We start from the raw sequence: 16,564 nt of genomic DNA, 5'->3' as shown, positions 1-16,564 counted from the left end.
CCGACCTTATTTTGAAGTCTACTTTGTCTGATACAAGTATGGCAACACCTGCTTTCGTTTGCCATTAGCTTGGAGTGTCATCTTCCATCCCTTCAATCTCACCCTGTGTTTGTCATTGGAGCTGAGATGTGTTTCCAGGAGGCAGCATATTGTTGGGTCTTGTTCTTTAATCTGTCTTGCCACTCTGTGTCCTTTTATTGGAGAATTCAATCCATTTACATTTAGGGTGATTATCGATATATGAGGGCTTAATGCTGCCATTTTATCACTTGTTTCCCAGTTCTCCTACTTTCCTTTGTTTCTCGTTCTGTTTATTTTGATCTACCAATTGAATTTTAGTTTTTTATGTTGTGTTTCTTTGTTTTCTCCTTATTTACTATTGGTGTCTCTTGTCTGCTTTTTTGTTTAGTGCTTACCATGAGGTTTGTATTCAAAATCTTGTAGATAAGACAGCCCGTTTTCTGATGGCCTCTGATTTCCTTAGACTAACCAATTCAGTCCCTCTCCTCTTTTCGTTCTGTGTTGTTTCTCTCACATCTTATTCCATCTTGTGTTGTGAGCTTGTGGTTAAAATGACAAGATTATCTTTGTTTTTGGTGTTTTCCTTCCCTTTATCATTAATGTTATACTTGAGTATTTGCTAACCTGTTCTGATGTATTGCTACAATTTTCTGATTCTGTCTCCCTATTTATCACCTTACTCTGTGCTTTGTAACCCCTTTCTCCCTTTTTGTTTTTCAGGTATGAGGGCCTTTCTTGAGAATTTCTTGGGTGGGGGGGGGGCGCTCTTGTGGCTATGAACTCCCCTAGCGTTTGTTTATCTGGGAAAGTTTTTATTTCTTCATCATATCTGAAGGATATTTCCGCTGGATAGAATATTCTTGGCTGAAAGTTTTTGTCCTTCAAAGATTTAAATATGTCATTCCAGTCTCTCCTAGCCTGTAAGATTTCTGCAGAAAAATCCACTGAAAGCCTGATAGGGGTTCCTTTGTAGGTTATTTTCTTCTGCCTTGCTGCTCTTAGTTTAGTTTAGTTTTGTTTTATTTTTGTCATTCGCTTTTGTCAGTTTTGCTACTCTGTACCTTGCAGTAGGTCTTTTTATATTGACATATTTAGGAGATATGATAGCCTCTTCCACGTGGATTTCCATCTTCTTCCCCGGGTTTGGGAAGTTCTCTGCTATTGTTTCTTTGAACAAGCTTTCTGCTCCATTCTTCTTCTCTTCCCGTTCTTGAATACCTATAATTCTTATTTTGCGTTTCCTCATTGAGTCGGATATTTCTCAGAGCCTTTCTTGCTTTCTTTTTAGCCTTGGTTCTCTCTCCTCCTGTGTCTGGAGCATTTCAGCATGTCTGTCCTCAATTGTGCTGATTCGCTCCTCTGTGATGTCTTCTCGAGCATTCAGGGAATTCACGTTTTCATCTCCAATCTTTGTCATTGATTCTTCTTTATAGTTTCAATCTTTTTTGTGAAGTAGTTCCTGAACTCGTTGAATTGTTTCTCTGTATTTTCTTTTACCTCAAGTTTTTTGATGATAGCTGTTTTGAATTCTCCGTCATTTAGATTACATATTTCTGTGTCTTCAGGACTGATTTCTGGGTACTTGTCATTTTCTCTCTGGCCTGAAGATTTAATATAATGTTTGATATTGCTGGAGGGCATGGCTCTGTTTTTGTGCATCATGGTGTTGTTTGGTCATAGTTACCACTTATTGCCACTGGGGGCAGTCAAGAGCCACATATTCTGAGCCCTCTGTGTTCCGCCTGGATCCCAAGCGCTGGAGCCGGTGCTGGCGGTGGCGGGGGAGGCACTTTCTCCTACAAGCTCTCGTGGGCTTACTCACTGTGCTCTGCTCTCACTATCTGCTGTCACGGGGTGTTGGCTTGATGAGGTCAGCCCCCACCATAGCTTTCACCCCAGTAAGGGGCTTCCCTTTAGGCTGCAAGGGCCCTTGGGGATCTCTGACGTTCTTGCAAACGAACGTCCCTCCTCCTTTCCTTCCCTCTCGGAGGCTGTGCGCAGCAGTCCTGGATCGCAGTCCTTTGGGGAGGGCACGCAGTTTTCTCTCACCTCGTTCCACCTCCTCCAAGGGGGGCTCCAGTCTCTCCACCCTCTGACTTGTGGCTAGGGGGTCTCTGAGACGTCTTTTGTGTTGCGTGGATGTCCCCTATTGGAGTATGGATGTCTTTTTCGCTGTACGGTGGAGGGGAGAGATTACTGGGAGAGCTCACTCCGCCATGATGCTGACGTCACTCTCCCACTTCCGTCTTTTTTCCTAGCTATTTAGTTTTGAAGGAACAAGGTTGTTTGTGTACATAGAATATCCCACAGCATGGATTTCATTGAGCATATCCCTGTAATATCCTTTAATATGTTCTTTGTCCCTTGTATTTCGTATAAACTAGTAGTTAGTTCTGGAAGCAATCAGATTCTAGATCCCATCTTTTATTAGGGGCTACAAAATGATCATGTTCTGATTTTCTTTATTTATTAACTTGAATATTTCTGTAAAAAGGAACTTCCCTTCATCAACTGTTTGGTTACTCTGTGGTTCATTTCCTGCGTGAAAGGTGGATTAAATGCTTGATTCTTTTCATTTGTTTATCGTTTTTCAAGATAATGAGTTGACTTTTTAGAATCTTCCAAAGATGACCAATGAATTGTTTATTTTTTTAAATTAACTCCACTAAATTACTCTACTAAAAACAGTTGTTTATTTTTTTAAACCTCACTGAACTCATGAATTTAAGTATATTTGACATGTTTCAGTCCATTGCCCTCATTATTACTTTGATGTCCACCAGCCCATCATTAGCCTCTTAGGATAGCACAGCCGAGTCTTTTTGATCCATCCCTGGTGGTCTTTAATAGCTTTCTTGGTTTCTTGCAGGATAAAATGTTCTAGCGTCATCATGCATATTTCTTGTCCTGGATCTGGAATCATTAATTTCTCAAAAGAGTCCTGCTTCATTTTAGTGAGAAATGGTGTTTAGAAAACACAATCTGAATGTCAGAGTGTTCTCTACTACTGAGTAAATCCCTGTTTCTAGACCTTTTCAATGGACAAAGCTAGGAAATGTCTTTTAGGTCTCTTTTTTGGTTTTGTTTTCTTTGTTTTAAAGATAAAACACTTCATGAATTCAAATTGGTATTTCCAACTCAAATTTAGAATTATAAAACTCTAATTTCCTAATTTTATTTAACTTCCTTGATTTTATATTTATATCTCTTAAGCTGAAAATTTTGATTCCTAATGGCATTAACATAATTATTTGCTTTATCCTAAGATATATATAATAGTCTCAAAATAGCAGTAATAATATGGTAACTCTGCTAAAAATAGTTAAAGATTTTCTTTGTAGTTCTTTTTACCCTGTAGATCTTTTCTACTAGGGATGTGCCATCAAGTCGCTGTGTTTTTTAAAAAGTCATGTGGAACGTTTTTCCTCTATGTGGGTGTGCTACCAACTGATTAGCTGGTTCATTTACGTCATGTTGCTTTCCATTTCAGAGATTGCAGCTCTTTTTTTTTTTTTTTTTTGGTTGGGAAGATTGTCCCTGAGCTAACACCTGTGCCAGTCTTCCTCTGTTTTGTATGTGGGACACCACAGCAGGACTTGATGAGTGGTGTGTAGGTCCATGCCTGGGATCCAAGCCTGTGAACCCTGGGCTGCTGAAGCAGAGCGTGCAGACTTAACCACTACGCCATGGGGCCAACCCCAGAGATTGCTTTTTAAACTTAATTTTGTTTTATCCTTGTATAAAGTAGTTATATAGTTCTAAAGTCAGATATACAAAACAAGGTCTATTCATAGAAATCTAGCTTCTATTCCTGTTGCCTCCACCTGGCTGCCTTGGTTTTAAACCCACAGGCCACTTAATTCTTCATTTTGGTTTATCCTTCTGTTTGCTCCTTTAAAATATAGTCGAATGTATAATCTATTTATATCTCCCTTTTAGAGAACTGATACTTATCTATGGTGCCCTCTTTCTATACTTACTTATATATGTACTATACACTTTTTTCCACCTTGCTTTTTTCACTTAACAACATAACTTGGAGATTATTCCCTAGTAGTAAGTATATAGAGATAGTCTTTCTTTCTTTTTTTCCTCCTTTCTTTTTACAATGCATGGTATGTCATTGCATGGATGTATTAGAGAATTTTTTTTTGAGGAAGATTAGCCCTGAGCTAACATCTGCTGCCAATCCTTCTCTTTTTGCTGAGGAAGACTGGCCCTGAACTAACATCTGTGCCCATCTTCCTCTGCTTTCTGTGTGGGGTGCCTGCCCTGGCACGGCGTGCCAAGCGGTGCATAGGTCCATGCCTGGGATCTGAACTGGCGAACCTGGGCTGCTGAAGCGGAACATGGGAACTTAACTGCTGCACCACTCAGCCAGCCCCTAGAGAACTTTTTGATGGAAACACTGAATTGTATAGTCTATCTAACAGATATTTGTTTGTTGTAATTTTGATAGGAGAATAACACTATCAGGTGAAGAGAACAAATAATCTACTAGTGCGAGCCAGATTCATGAATAAGCTCCTCTGTGGGTCACAGGAGTTGCAAGATATGGAATGGAAGTATGGCTGGGGAAACGAGGAAGAGTTTTGCAAAGCAATTAGGGCTTGATTGAGCAGGACATTCAAGATAAATAGGATTTAAACAGATGGGGAAGAGGATGTTGCAGGCTTGGGGAAGTGGTATGAGTAGAAGTCCAGACTCTGGAAGTGAGTGAGAAATTCATGGAATTGTCAATAAACCAGTGGGTTTTGAGCAAAAACATTATTTAAGAGCAGGTTGGAAAATGAATCAGTTCACTTGTTGAGGGCTCTGACTGCCAGACTAGAGAGTTTACTGTTTCTAAAGCACAGCTTTCAACCCTTGATCTGTCTATTTGGAAACCTTTAGTGGTTTCTCAGTGACAGGATTTTGGAGACGGATAGGACATCTGAACTGTGCTGTCAGACTACTTCTTCAAGAAAAAATCTCGGGTGACTTAAAGGTGTGGGGACAAGGGCTTAACTGAGGTACTGGCAGTGGCAAATGTAAGGATTTGGAGGTAGAATTGGTAGGACGGGGGCCGGCCCTGTGGCCAAGTGGTTAAGTTCGCGCGCTCCGCTGCGGCGGCCGAGGGTTTCACCAGTTTGGATCCTGGGCACGGACATGGCACCACTGGTCAGGCTATGCTGAAGTGGCATCCCACATGCCACAACTAGAAGGACCTACAACTAGAATATACAACTATGTACCAGGGGCTTTGGAGGGGAGAAGAAGAAGAAGAAAAAAAGACAGGCAACAGATCAGCAGATGTTAGCTTAGGTACCAGTCTTTGAAAAAAAAAGAATTGGTAGGACGTGTTCCCTCCCTTTCAGTTAGTTTCTATGGTGGGGGAGTAGGAGGGAAGGGAGAAAGGAATATCAACGATAACTAATTTCCAGTGTGGGTTCAGGAGTAAAGTGGTGGGTCGGGCCCCAGGCCTCTTTTCTGTAGTCTGACAATGACACATTTTCCCTATATGTGCTTTGGGAGAAAAGAGAAGTCAAAATGTGGTGGTTTATTCTTTAGCATTTGTGTGGCTGGTCTGCCGTCTAGTGTTGTGCCTGGTTCTGAAAGCTTCTTGGAGGTCAGGAAATGGAGTCTGGGTTCAGAATGTAAATAAACTCTGCTTTAGCCAGTTCTTCACTGTTTTCTTTCCCCTTCTTACCTCAGGGTATTGCAGGCACAGATGTGGCAAAGGAGGCATCAGACATCATCCTAACAGATGACAACTTCACCAGCATCGTGAAGGCAGTGATGTGGGGACGAAACGTCTATGACAGCATCTCGAAGTTCCTGCAGTTCCAGCTCACTGTCAATGTGGTGGCCGTGATCGTGGCCTTCACTGGAGCCTGCATCACTCAGGTGAAGGGCGTGTGGGGTGGGCTGAGATGGGAGGGATGAGGTCGGGCTAAGGAACATGGGGAGTGGGACGCAGTGTGTCTACCGAGGAGTAAGGACGGGAGCTCCCCGGGGTGCTGGGGCAGGGTTAGCTCTGCTGGGTCTCCATCTGCTCATGTGGAAGGATGGTAATTTGTATTCCCTTAATTTAGCACTTATGTGTCAGCCACTATGATGAGCACTTAGATGTGTTATCTCCGTTCTTCAGAAACAACTTTGCAAAGTAGGTATTATCCTCATTTTACAGGTGAGGGACCCAAGGCTCAAAGAGGTTAAGTAATGTTCTCAAGGTCATTCAGCTAATAAATGACCAGATTCAAAGTCTAGGTGGATAGTGGGAGCTAGGCCATCTCAAGGGCAAAGGTGAGGCTGATGAGTCAGATGGGAGTGGTCTCCAAGGAAAGCTGAAAGGCCTGGTTCTTCTCCCCCCAGGATTCCCCACTGAAAGCTGTACAGATGCTGTGGGTTAATCTCATCATGGACACTTTTGCCTCACTGGCCCTGGCCACCGAGCCCCCTACAGATGCTCTGTTGAGGCGTCGCCCGTATGGCCGAAATAAGCCTCTGATCTCCCGGACTATGATGAAGAACATCTTGGGGCATGCAGTCTATCAGCTCGCGGTCATCTTTGCCCTTGTCTTTGCCGGTGAGTCAAGGGTGGGGATGGGGGTGGGCGGCTGTTGGGGTGCTAGATGGAGATGGGGGTTGAGAATGGCCCAGGAAAAGAAGGTGGCCTGGGAGCAAGCCGAGCGCAAGCCTGGGAGTAACAGCAGCTTCGCGGATTGAGCGCCTCCTCTGTTCCCGCCAGCGAGTGTGTTATGCTGTTTTATGCACTCTTCTGAAGAATTTCACGAAGCTGGCTCTTTTACACCTTTTTTTATAGATTACAGAGCTGAAGCTCAGGTCACATAATGAGTAAATAGTGGCGCTAAGATTCAGACCTGTGTCTGCCTGCTGGTAGTGGTCACGGTTTGACCAGCACGTGCACTGCAGGAAGGCGAGCGAGTGTTAATGCAGCAAACTGAGAGAGGCTCAGATATGTTGAGGCCAGGGCTGCCATCTAAAGTACTGGATAACTGGTGTGGCTCAGATGCTGGCCAGTTAGAATGGACCCCAGCCATAAGCAACCATGTTCTGGGTGCCACACCAACGTGCTCTGACTTCACCTGAGCCCTCGCTGAGAACTACTTACCCTCCGCTGCTTCCGTTCTCCCCACTAGGTGAGAAATTCTTTGACATTGACAGCGGGAGGAAGGCCCCTCTGCACTCGCCGCCCAGCCAGCACTACACCATTGTCTTCAACACCTTCGTGCTGATGCAGCTCTTCAACGAGATCAACTCCCGCAAGATCCACGGGGAGAGGAATGTCTTCGCGGGCATCTTCCACAACCTCATCTTCTGCTCTGTGGTTGTGGGCACATTCGTCTGCCAGGTGAGGGTCTAGCTGGAGTTTGGTAGGAGAGCTGGGATGACAAAGCAAGAAGCCGGGAGCCTAACTTCACTCAGTACCAGGAAGAACAGTGAGGGAGCAATGAGGACTCAGGCTGTGGCCTAGACGCTTCTGCGTTCCCAGTTTGCCTCTGCTTGCACATTGCTCTAGCATTGGAGCCCACTGTGTCAGGTGCTCCAGAGCAAGGCATGTTGGTAGCAAATAAAATCAGACTTGTAGAGTCCTTTCATTGTCTTTTAAATGAAAAACACAGAAGTTTCACCAAGTGACCAAGAGGGGATCACTCTCTTCTAGCCCCTTTCCACGCCTCCTGCCAGCATACATGAAATGTGCACGCACATGCTCTATGGGCACTCTCTCTCCTTGCCCCGTTGTTCTGAAGGCACTCATGGTATAAAATGCTGTGCAATTCACAGAAAAAGAAAAGTGATGGGATGGTGTGCATGTACTTGACAGATAAGCCTGGTTTAGGCTCCTCCTGTGGAAACTGCCCTTCTGGTGAAAGGATTGGGCCCCTTCCTTCTTGCTCTGGTCAGAGGTACACTAAAACGTCTGTGGACGCAAGAGATTATGATCTCACCCAGTGACAAAAGAGCTCTTGTCTCACCCTTCAGCAGGGTACCTCTCAGTCTGCCCCTCCTCGACTCCTCTTCTCTGTCATTGTGCCTTCTCCTTGTCACCAACTGGCTTTAGTCACAGGAAGCCTCCGGGTCTTTTTTTTTTTTTCTCCCCGAAGCCCCAGTGCATGGTTGTATATCCCAGTTGTAAGTCCTTCTAATTCTTCCACGTGAGCCTCCACCACAGCGTGGCTACTCACAGAGGGTAGTGTGGTTCCATGACTGGGAAGCGAACCCAGGCTGCCAAAGCAGGAGTGCCAAACTTTAACCACTAGACCATCAATGCTGGCCCAGCCTCCAGCTCTTATGTTAATAACTTTCACAGTAACTGTGGCTGTCTCCCCATCAGAGTGCTCCATAAAGACTATTTGTGTCTGTCTTCCCTTCTCCCCTTCTGAATTTCTTTTTTCCCCCTTCCCAATAAGAAGATCGGGGCTTGCACCACGGGGATCCTGGGGCAGCAGGGTGACGTGGCTTTGGTGGCCTTGGCTGGAGGGCTAGCTGCCTGTTACTCACCTCCCTGAAGGTAGGCTGCCTCTTTCTCTCTTCTAGATTTTCATCGTGGAATTTGGGGGTAAACCCTTCAGTTGTACGAGGCTCACTCTGTCCCAGTGGTTTTGGTGTCTCTTCATTGGTATTGGAGAACTGCTGTGGGGCCAGGTGAGTGCTGCGTGCCCGCCCGGGCCCTCACACAGCCTGCAGCCCTCCTCCAGAGGAGGTGGGAGGGGCGGCCACAGGGTCTCCCAGCTCCGGACCTGCGTCTTCTCCTCCCCTGCCACCTCTCCCGAGCTTTTAAGTTCTTTCTACCTTGTCGGATCCCAAAGTGGGATGATCAGTGTCCACCAGTGTGGAGGCTTTGTGTCTTTTCTCTCACCGTGCCTGGAGGCAGGCACATCTCTTAGGTCTCGGAGATAGGAGTGGAAATTTTCAATGGAATTTTGCCCAAAAAAATCAAGGGTTTTAGAAGAAGAGCTATAAAGCACGTCTTCATTCCAACAAAGCACAGTCTGGCCATGGGCTGCTGTGCTGACGTCCTGTCGGCCCCCACCTCTTCTGTTTCTCACCACAGCCTTATCTGGTTTGAGTGCCTGACTCTCAGCCAAGATAAATCCAGACTCAGAGCTCTCTAGAGAAGCAGGCTAGCATATGGTTCAGAGCATGGACTCTGGGACTGACTGCCTGCATTTGGATCCCAGCTCTCCTTTTTACAAGCTGAGTCACTATGAGTGAGTATCTTAACCACTTGTGCCTCAGTTTCCTCAACTTAGGATAACAAGGTCATTGTTAATGGTTGTTAATCAGCAAATCAGTTACAATACAGAAATGACTTAGAATAGTCTCTGGTACCCTGTAAGTACTCAGTAAATGTTAGCTGTTGATATTGTAACATCATCAGGTCTGGGAAGAGTTTCTTCCTTCCCTACTACTGCCTGGCAGGTCCTCCTGGTCCTCAGCTGTTCAGCTGTGGCCTGGACTGGCCCTCTCCTTTGCAGACCCCAGGTCTCTACTGATTGATGCCTGGCCACCTGGGTAATGGAGGCTTTGCTCTAACTGGCCCCAAAAAGCCCTCCATGGGGCCACAGGCCTTCCCCGGTAGACCTGCCAGTTGTTTCTCTCATACCTCCTAGGTGCCTCCCAGGTGATCCCCGACCCCAGCTCCTGCCCTCGTCCCTCCACCGTGCTGTTTGTGACATTTGTTTACCAGTGGTCCCTGGTAAAACCTCTGAAAGCAGAACTTTGACGTTCTTCCTGTTTCTGAACACTTGGCTCCAAATCGGATGGCCCACGCAGGCCCTCTTTCCCATGAGAGCCCTGTCTGCTCCTCATCCTGTTGGTAAAGGAGAACTGACGGACAGACTCTGAACTCACCGATGATTTATTCTGAGTTGCAAACCCAGCCTCCTGCTCTGTGTCTTCGGATAATGCTCACATGTCCCTTATTCCGTGGCCTGCTGCACCTGCCGCACGCCAACCCAAGCAGCTGTTAGTGCCCTTCCACTGGTGTGATAACACGGGAGGCGCCCTGCACGTGGTGACTAGGAAGAGTCGCCCTCTTCCACCCTCTGTCCTTCTCCGTCCGTGCAGTCTGACCATTCTGTGCCCACACTTGCTTTCCCCCAGGTCGTGGTCTCTGTCCCTTCCTACTTTGTGCCGTGCATTATAGTTCTACTTCCTTTAAAAGACACCTGGCAAAATGGGAAGGAGGAACTGAGGCAGGAGGAGGAGAAGGAAGTATGAAAGCAGGCAGGTGCTGGTCAGACGCTAGAATACGAGCTCTCCTTTGTGTGTCCACAAACACAGAAAACCTTCCTGAGGGCCTGACACTGGTGGGCACTTGGCAAATACTTGCCTGAGGGGCTTGGTGCTTCTCCCACTGCTCTCCCAGAGGGTAGTGCGATGGCACCAAGAGTGACCTACCCAAGGGCCTAAGCCACGTGAGTTGAGTGGCAGCTCTTCTCACCCTGACTCTGGTGTCTTCCTTCCACTGCACTTGTTCTCAGGTAATCTCCACGATACCCACCCAATCCCTGAAGTTCCTGAAGGAGGCTGGGCATGGCACCGCTAAAGAGGAGATCACCAAGGATGCTGAGGGACTGGACGAGATTGACCATGCAGAGATGGAGCTGCGCCGAGGCCAGATCCTCTGGTTCCGAGGCCTAAACCGTATCCAGACTCAGGTACTCTGATAGTGGCCTGTCCTCACTCTGGGAGAAGAACTCTCCCCGTTTTGGGGGTGCTGGGAGGGCAGTAGCTCTTAGTGACCAACACCTCTCCCCTTCCGAAGGCCCACGACTGGGGGGCAGTCGTAGCTCCCTAGCTTCAGGACAGATGGGACCTGAAGGAGCTGCCTGGGCTCCTCTGAGAGGAGGGGAGAGGGCTGGAGCGCAGGACACTGGCTGTTGGCACGGTCCTTTAGCTTGGGGTTGGTTTGAAAGCCCACTTTCCCCCGCTCTGTGGGGTGGGCGAGCTCCTGCATCAGGTCCCTTGCAAGCACTGGGCCTAACCTCAGGGTGGGAAGCGTTCAGAGTCTCCCCTGCCCTTCAGAAGGAAGGAGTTGGACAGTGTCTCCACACCAGCATCCCCAGCAGACCCCTAATGGGCATCTCTAGCTGCTGTTAGGACAAAATAGATGTTATCGGAAGGAATCTTTAGAAAAGAAACTCACCCTCCTATATCTTCCCCACTCAAAATTTAAGGCCATGCTGGGGAATCCGATGGTCAAGTGTGTATAAATGACAGTAGTCTCTCAGTGCCTGAGTATCTTTTGCAGGATTCAGATTTGCTTCCCAGAAAGGAAGAAGCTATAATTCCTTCAAACCTTTTCCCTTCTTGCAATTTCTGAAGTGGGATGGAAGCTGCTGCTGCTCCTAAGTGCCTGCCTGTAGCCCTGCAGTAACTTCCCCCAATTTCCAATTAGCACCTGCGACGGCCTCTCCTGGAGGAAAGGCTGGTCCAGGCGTGGCAGTCCTATCGCTTTCCCTGTTCTGGCCCCATGACTCTCTGTTGCGTTAGTCCTGAGGCTTCCATCTCAAGAAACTGTAAATCCCTGAGTTCTCAAGGGTGTTCTCCAGAGAACAGGCCCATTCCTCTCTGCTGATTGGCTGGAGGTCCCAGAAACAAGTTTCACTTTCTAAAATTAGCCTTGCAGATGGTGTGGCAAGTTCCCTCGTCAAGGCTGCCTCCTTGGTGCATAGGGAGGAGAGGTGAGATGAGTATTCTGAACTGAATACCTGCTGGGAGCTTGCTCCCATAGGCAAGGCAACAGATGGAAGTGGGAAAGAAGGGCAGAAGTGGGAAAGAAGGTTGAGGTGAGGAAACACTGGGCCCTCTCCCCTCCCTTCCCTGGGAGGGAAATCCCGGGGGACCTGCAGAAACTGCCTTAGGGCATCCAGAGATCCCACACCCACCCCTCCCTCCAGGCTGCTGAGTCCATCACCAGCAAGGGCCTCTTGCACCCAGAGAACTTGGCGCCTCTGGCTCCTGTCTCTAAGGCCCCATGCTTTCCTTTAGGTCTGCTCTTTTCAGAATAACCTGTCTGCTTTTCTTCCCTTCAGGGTCATCTGCCTACTCTTCCACTCTCTGGTTTTTTTCCTAACCAGGATCCCCTCGTTCCAGTGTCTCCTGGCTCCTTGCCAGTCTTCTGTCCTCGGGGCTGAGATTCACGGATCTTCCTTCCCCTCCACTACCAGTTTCCATCCCCTCGCCCGTCCGCCTCTCTGTGGGCTTCCCTGTCTACATAGCGTGGGTCCACTACCTGTCCCTGGAGCGTGAGGCAGTTGGGCCAGAATGGCACTGAAGCCTAAACTTAGGCAGCAAAGACAGCCTGTTAAAGATGCCCCGGGACCACTGCGTGCCGTTGCACTGTGTGCACCGGACTCTATGAGCGGATGAGGCTGACCTTGCTAACCTGCATCCAGACCCCTGAAGCTCTCTCCTGGTGTCCACTGTTCAGCCTCAGCAGGGTTCTAACGAGATCCCCTGCCGTCTGATTGCTGATCCTTGTCATTCTCAGTGAACACTTAGGCATGGGAGGTGTTGCCAGGCAGTTGTCCTGTCCTGGTCCCTTTGGTTTGGGGGGAGCTAAAAGCACTAGAAAGTGGAAGTTTGGGAAACTTAAGGGCAGCGATCTTGGGAAGGTAAACTGGGATCCAATTTCATTGTGGAGGTTGGGACCTTGTGACCCTAACAAGCCTGAGGAGGGTGTCTCTACAGCCCCTTCTTCCATGGAGCTGGACCCTCCCCACATGCAAACCCTCTCCTCGTGCAGAATCAGGCTCCTCAGTCCCCTGGAACTGAGAACCATATAATGTAATGAAGGAGTGGTATTTTAGCTCAAACTTTGGTCTGAATCCAGAAACCAGCCCTAAACAGTCCATGGCTTCTCAGGAAGCTTGATAAATAAGAACAACTGTCTGACTCACAAGGTGCCTGCTTTCCCACCTCTCTCCCCGGGGAGTGAAGTCAGATGAGTGGAATCAGCACCTTTCCACCCTTCCTGCTAGATTGGCCCTTGATGTTAAGCGTATGGGCATTTTTAAGATGATTCTACCAGATCCTGAAGGATAAAGAAATTCCTTTTGATTTCTTCGTTGTTAGTTAGGGGTCAGACATAAGGATGGTAAGTCTGACCCAGGCCTCAGACCGAGACCATTGTTGGAAACCAAATGGCATGAATTGCCTCTTGTCTCCAGGATTCGGAGACTGGAGACCGGAAACCGCTTGTGTAAGGCTGGACCTGCAGTTGCTCACCAGCCCCACCAACCCACAGTTCTTCCTCCCCTCTTCAGCCTAACTGCTGAGTTATTGTCCGCATTTCTGCCAGACATTTCCAGATCTCCAGTGTATTCATGCAGCTGGTGGCATTCTCTCTAAAGAGCCTGGCCACTGGGTTCCTGAGCTCCATCCCCAGGGACCCGGTCCACTTCAGCCCCAGGGAAGAGTGTCTCAGGGAAGAAAGCCAGGAGAGGGTGAGGCCAGCGGCTCGGGGTCAGGAGCCCTTCCACCGTGGCCCCTATGCATGGGTTACTGCACGCCTCTGTTTTTGCTTTAAACACATAAGTTATTTTCCTGGAAAATCTGCAAAAATAAATAGTTAATTTAATTTGTTTAGAGGTTCCTGAGCCTCAGAATTAAGTAATCATGCTTTGCCTTCCTTCTTAAGTCGCATGCCTGATTTCTTAGAGTACAGGTCAAAACGATGAAGAAGCTGTCACTCTCTCTGTGTTAAGAGTTATGGGTGGGGAAGTCCCTTTCGATACTTTTGGACACCAGCATGCCTAAAATGTCCTCCGTAGACTAAAAGGGAAGAGGACTGGATTCTGGCGGGGTGTGTGGACTCCATGGCAAACTGCTCCTTAAATGGTGATCACAGTTGACGTCTTCCCCTTCTCATCCCCATTGGTTTGTGTGCCAGGGAATCTCTCTTGCTTTCCATCTTCTGTCTCCTTTTCCCAGTTCCTTCCAACCCCTTCCCTAACCCTCCAGGACCTTCCCTTCCTCTTTCTTCGCGTCTCTCTGATTGTGGAGCAAAGCTGTCTCACTCTCTGATTCTTTGCAGATCGACGTAATTAACACATTCCAGACGGGAGCCTCTTTTAAGGGAGTCCTAAAGCGGCAGACCGCGGGGCAGCACCTTGATGTAAAACATGTTCCTAGCTCATCCTATGTAACAGTTGCGCCAGTCAGATCTCCCCCCACCACTTCTGTTGCTGCTGCTGTTTCATCTCCTACTCTGGGCAGTGAGTGATAGTTATTATGATGCATGATTTGCTGAAATGACCACAAGAGAGCACGCAGCATCCACCTTAACCAACCGTGATTATCTTTTCCTTTGGCTTTTCCCTTTGATCTTTGACTTGATGAAGGAAAAGTGGGATAAAAATCCCACTCCAAAACCAGGCTGTGTGCCCTTTTATCTTATTTTATTTATTTTTTTAATGTTGAAAGCTATTCAACCTTAACCATCCTGTTTTCTGATTGTTCCTCTGCATTGCTTATTTCTTCCTTACGTTTCTCCTGTTTTGCTCGACCTTTTGTATTGTTTTTTGCTTTGTTTGGATATGTCGTTGTTGTTCCTCTTCTTTCCTCCTGCTCCTTTGAGTCTAAACTCTCTTTCCTGAGGTTAGAGGTAAGCTCAGACCAGATGAAAACCTGGAACTCTCATTATTTGGGGGCAAGTTTGAGATCTCCTGAAAAAAGGTATGAAGGGCTTTTTACCAGTAGATCCATCATAATTGAGCCAATATTGAACTTGGCTGATAATAGTCCTTTTGGCTACCGCTTTGTTGTTAGCTGGCAGCATAGGCATAAAAATTGTAGCTAAATGTGAAGAAAAGGTGTTCAGTTAAAATGCACAGGTCTGAGTATCCCCGTTTTTTTAATTTTCAGGGACTTTAATCCAAACTCTGGTTTAAGAATCAGTTAATTTACATCTGGGTAGGAGAAATAGATGAAAAGGTCAAAATAACTTATTTTTTCTTACTCATTAAACTTTTTTTTTAGGAATTTCTGAAGAGCAACCTTTTTTTTGCTGCTCCTTTCCTCTCGATTGATTGTTTCACCTGTAGCCCTTCATATCTTATTTTGCACGTCAAGTTTTAGGAACCCTTTCTCAGCCAGCCTCTCAGTTGGAATGCTGTCGGTGCTCGCTCTAAGATCTGGTGTCCCCAGTGGTCGGTTACTGGGTTCTTGCTAATGCTTATGCCTTCCTATTTCTGGTCATTTTACCTTCCCCAAATGGGACACAGAGGAGAGAGAAGGCTCTTTGCTGATAGCGCTGTTTAGGTATTTGGTGGGGAAGGAGTCTCCCTATATTAAGTATATTGTGGGTTTCAGACATCTCAGTGCTTTGTCCCTTCCTCCCCACCCCCAACCACCACCCCAAAGCCTGGGACAGGGGTAAAGACAGGACAGCTGTGTTATCGTTGGTTCACATTATTGGTTCATGTGATTATGAGTTGTATAGGTTACCAGACTTATATTATTTTATCTTTTTAGCCAACTGTAAGTGTTCTCATGTAGGGAATAGAGGGTAGGGTTTTATATAGATACATATTTCATTAGGCCCAAAGGCAGTCAAAGAACTAAATAAGTCTTACCTTGCAAATGTCAAAGAGCCTCTTTGCTCTGGTCCTTCCATATGCCTCTCTTATTTTCTTTTTTCTTCTAGTTTTGCCATGACCTTCTAACTAGTTTTTGTTCTCTTTCAATCATGCCTCTCTGTTAGGAAGGGTTATGTCAGATGTCCCAGTGATTTGAAGGTAGAAGAAGACTAAGCAGAAGGTAGAGCCCGTTGGACTCTCATTGAGTCGCATAGAGGGTATGCTACAAATCCTCAGAGTCTAGAAAACCAGTCAAGAGAGACAGGCCACACCTGCTCTTTCTCCAGCTGTGCCTTCTTACTTGCAGTCCTAGAAGTTATGGTCATGCGTTGTAAAACCCCCTTTCCCATTCCAGATCTCCAAATGAATTCCATCATTTATCTAACCTTCAGTGGATAAATCTCCAAGATTTCCCTCTGTAGGAAGGCCCATCCCCCCTATTCCCCTGGTTTCTGAAAGGGGAGCAGAAAATGACAGAACACCAGCTGAGGAAATGGAGTCTTCATCTGCCCATTCCTCGAGCTCCAGAGAGTGGCCCTCAGCACTCCTACCTAATCTAAGGTTCAGCCTGGTTGCGGCTCCTGAGTCATGAGAAAGAGTTGCCTTTCAATCAGCCACTTCCACCTGTAGGACAGGGGCCACAGAAGAGACATTTCCCGGAGGGTTTGAGAGATGATGACCAGGGAAGGCAGGGTTGATTGGCTGAGTGGAGAGTGCCTGAAGCTTGCACAGCGCCTGCTTTACTAGCTCTATCTTGTTCCCCATACATTGCTCATGCACCAGGCACCATGCATCAGGAAGAAAAGATGCCACCACTTGGGGTGGGTTGGCGATGACGTGTCTGTGTGATTGTTCTGCCACATGTGTTATGTATTCTCTGAGGCCAGTGTTGGAGTTGAGGAGCATTCTGGCACAGCCCATGCCCTCTACCCCTCACCCTTCTCTCTACCCAC

The 16,564-nt window shown here is 47.2% G+C and overlaps 1 protein-coding gene across 8 annotated transcripts in view; it reads left to right on the top strand.

Moving 5' to 3' along the window:
• Positions 1–16,564, top strand: part of ATP2B4 (ATPase plasma membrane Ca2+ transporting 4) — a 97,555-nt gene that overhangs the window by 73,993 nt on the left and 6,998 nt on the right. For 5 of the 8 annotated variants that reach the window (XM_014830066.3, XM_070497932.1, XM_070497931.1 and 2 more), the window contains 5 exons: positions 5,716–5,907; positions 6,376–6,589; positions 7,164–7,375; positions 8,563–8,670; positions 10,512–10,688. In XM_014830066.3, the coding sequence (XP_014685552.1) occupies positions 5,716–5,907; positions 6,376–6,589; positions 7,164–7,375; positions 8,563–8,670; positions 10,512–10,688 (903 nt within the window). Of the gene's footprint in view, positions 1–5,715; positions 5,908–6,375; positions 6,590–7,163; positions 7,376–8,562; positions 8,671–10,511; positions 10,689–14,068; positions 14,250–16,564 lie in introns of all 8 variants that reach the window. The other 3 variants (XM_070497933.1, XM_070497934.1, XM_014830113.3) reach the window with 2 other exon arrangements.

The sequence above is a fragment of the Equus asinus genome, chromosome 25 (genome assembly GCF_041296235.1).
Source record: "Equus asinus isolate D_3611 breed Donkey chromosome 25, EquAss-T2T_v2, whole genome shotgun sequence".
Classification (NCBI taxonomy): domain Eukaryota; kingdom Metazoa; phylum Chordata; class Mammalia; order Perissodactyla; family Equidae; genus Equus; species Equus asinus.
Note: the sequence above shows the minus strand (reverse complement) of the source record. Positions and strands in the feature narration are given on the sequence as shown.